This window comes from Camellia sinensis, chromosome 9 (assembly GCF_055761805.1).
Source record: "Camellia sinensis isolate YWXY chromosome 9, ASM5576180v1, whole genome shotgun sequence".
In the NCBI taxonomy this organism is placed as follows: Eukaryota; Viridiplantae; Streptophyta; class Magnoliopsida; order Ericales; family Theaceae; genus Camellia; species Camellia sinensis.
Genome location: NC_138969.1, coordinates 37,060,302 through 37,061,584, shown reverse-complemented (window position 1 = coordinate 37,061,584; position 1,283 = coordinate 37,060,302). Strand labels below are relative to the sequence as shown.

The 1,283-nt window shown below is 44.5% G+C and overlaps 1 protein-coding gene across 1 annotated transcript; it reads left to right on the top strand.

Annotated features, from left to right (window-relative positions):
- Nucleotides 1-501: 501 nt before the first annotated feature.
- LOC145799354 (uncharacterized) lies at nucleotides 502-1,020 on the top strand. The gene is made up of 2 exons (XM_082888916.1): nucleotides 502-650; nucleotides 744-1,020. The coding sequence occupies exons 1-2, from the start codon at nucleotides 502-504 to the stop codon at nucleotides 1,018-1,020; spliced, it is 426 nt and encodes a 141-aa protein (XP_082745042.1).
- The last annotated feature ends 263 nt before the right edge of the window (nucleotides 1,021-1,283 follow it).

The window sequence follows — 1,283 nt, the reverse complement described above, 5'->3', positions numbered from 1 at the left end:
TACTACTTGATAATCTATTCAGAGGCCTTTGGTAATCCATGGATTATTGGCCGGTTACGGTGCTAAACCCATAGGGGCGGGTTTGGGTCGTGACAGAGTGGTATCATAGCACGTGTTCTACTGCACACACAGGTCCGTATGCGCTTAGGATGTCCTAGTACGAGTTAGGGGCATTCTATTTGCATGTGTGAGTGTGTGGTAATGCAACTGAATATGAAAACTGAATGTACATTTGAATCAAATGAATTGAAGGAAACGGATAAGATTATGCCTGTGTTTATTATCATTTGATGTCTGTATAGTAAGATGGAGAATGCAAGGGGAAGTGGTAAAAGTGAGTCTTTAGAGGCTCGCATGGGCCGAATGGAACAGATGTTAGCAGCATTGACTGAAGCCTGGACACAACAATAGAGACAACAACCTTTGCCCCCTCCGCCTCCACCGGCACAAGCCGAGGCAGATAATAATGACATCATCAATCTAACACAGAAATTCATGAAAATGAAACCGCCAACGTTCTGTGGTGGAATTGAACCTTTGAAAGCAGAGACGTGGCTACTTGAAATGGAGAAGTTGTATGAAGTGTTCCCTTGTACCAAAACTCAAAAAGTCCTCCTAGCCACCTACACTCTGAAAGATGAAGCTCGCAGGTGGTGGTTACTGATCTGAAATGGCAATGTAAATATGACATGGGCGCAGTTTAATGCTATCTTCTACGACAAGTACTTTCCCCAATGTTTCAGGGATCGAAAAGTGTTGGAATTCCAAGAACTTAAACAGGGAAGAATGGCTGTAGCAGAACATGAAGCCAAATTCACTGAGTTGGCACATTTTGCTCCACATATGGTGGATACTGATTACAAGAAAGCACGGAAGTTTGAGGGAGGGCTGAACCTAGAAATATTTGACCGAGTGGGTGTCCTAAAGTTACCTACTTATGTGGAGGTACTTGACAGGGCATTGATGGCAGAAGCCACAATAGCGGCTAAGAAACAAACTACAACACCAACAACAGAATAGAGAGGAAAGAGGATTAGATTCAATTTCAAGAAAGGCCCGTCAGTTTCGAAGAGGCAATATACAGGATCCTCCAGCAGCTCTAGCCAAAGTAGCGAATCTACTCCAAACTATCCCGACTGTAGAAAGAAGCACAGGGGTGCCTGTTATCGAGCATCAGGTGTGTGTTTTCGCTGTGGCAAGACTGGCCACATGATGAGGGATTGCCTGATGAGATCCAATGAGGTTAACCGTCCTATGACAAGTTCCACCGGGTCTATTTCCGC

What these genes read in the sequence shown, in the direction of transcription:
- LOC145799354 (XM_082888916.1), top strand. Translation starts at nt 502, where the DNA reads ATGAAACCGCCAACGTTCTGTGGTGGAATTGAACCTTTGAAAGCAGAG. An exon ending in CTGAAAGATGAAGCTCGCAG is followed by an intron (nt 651 to 743) that starts GTGGTGGTTACT and finishes CCAATGTTTCAG; the next exon opens with GGATCGAAAAGTGTTGGAAT.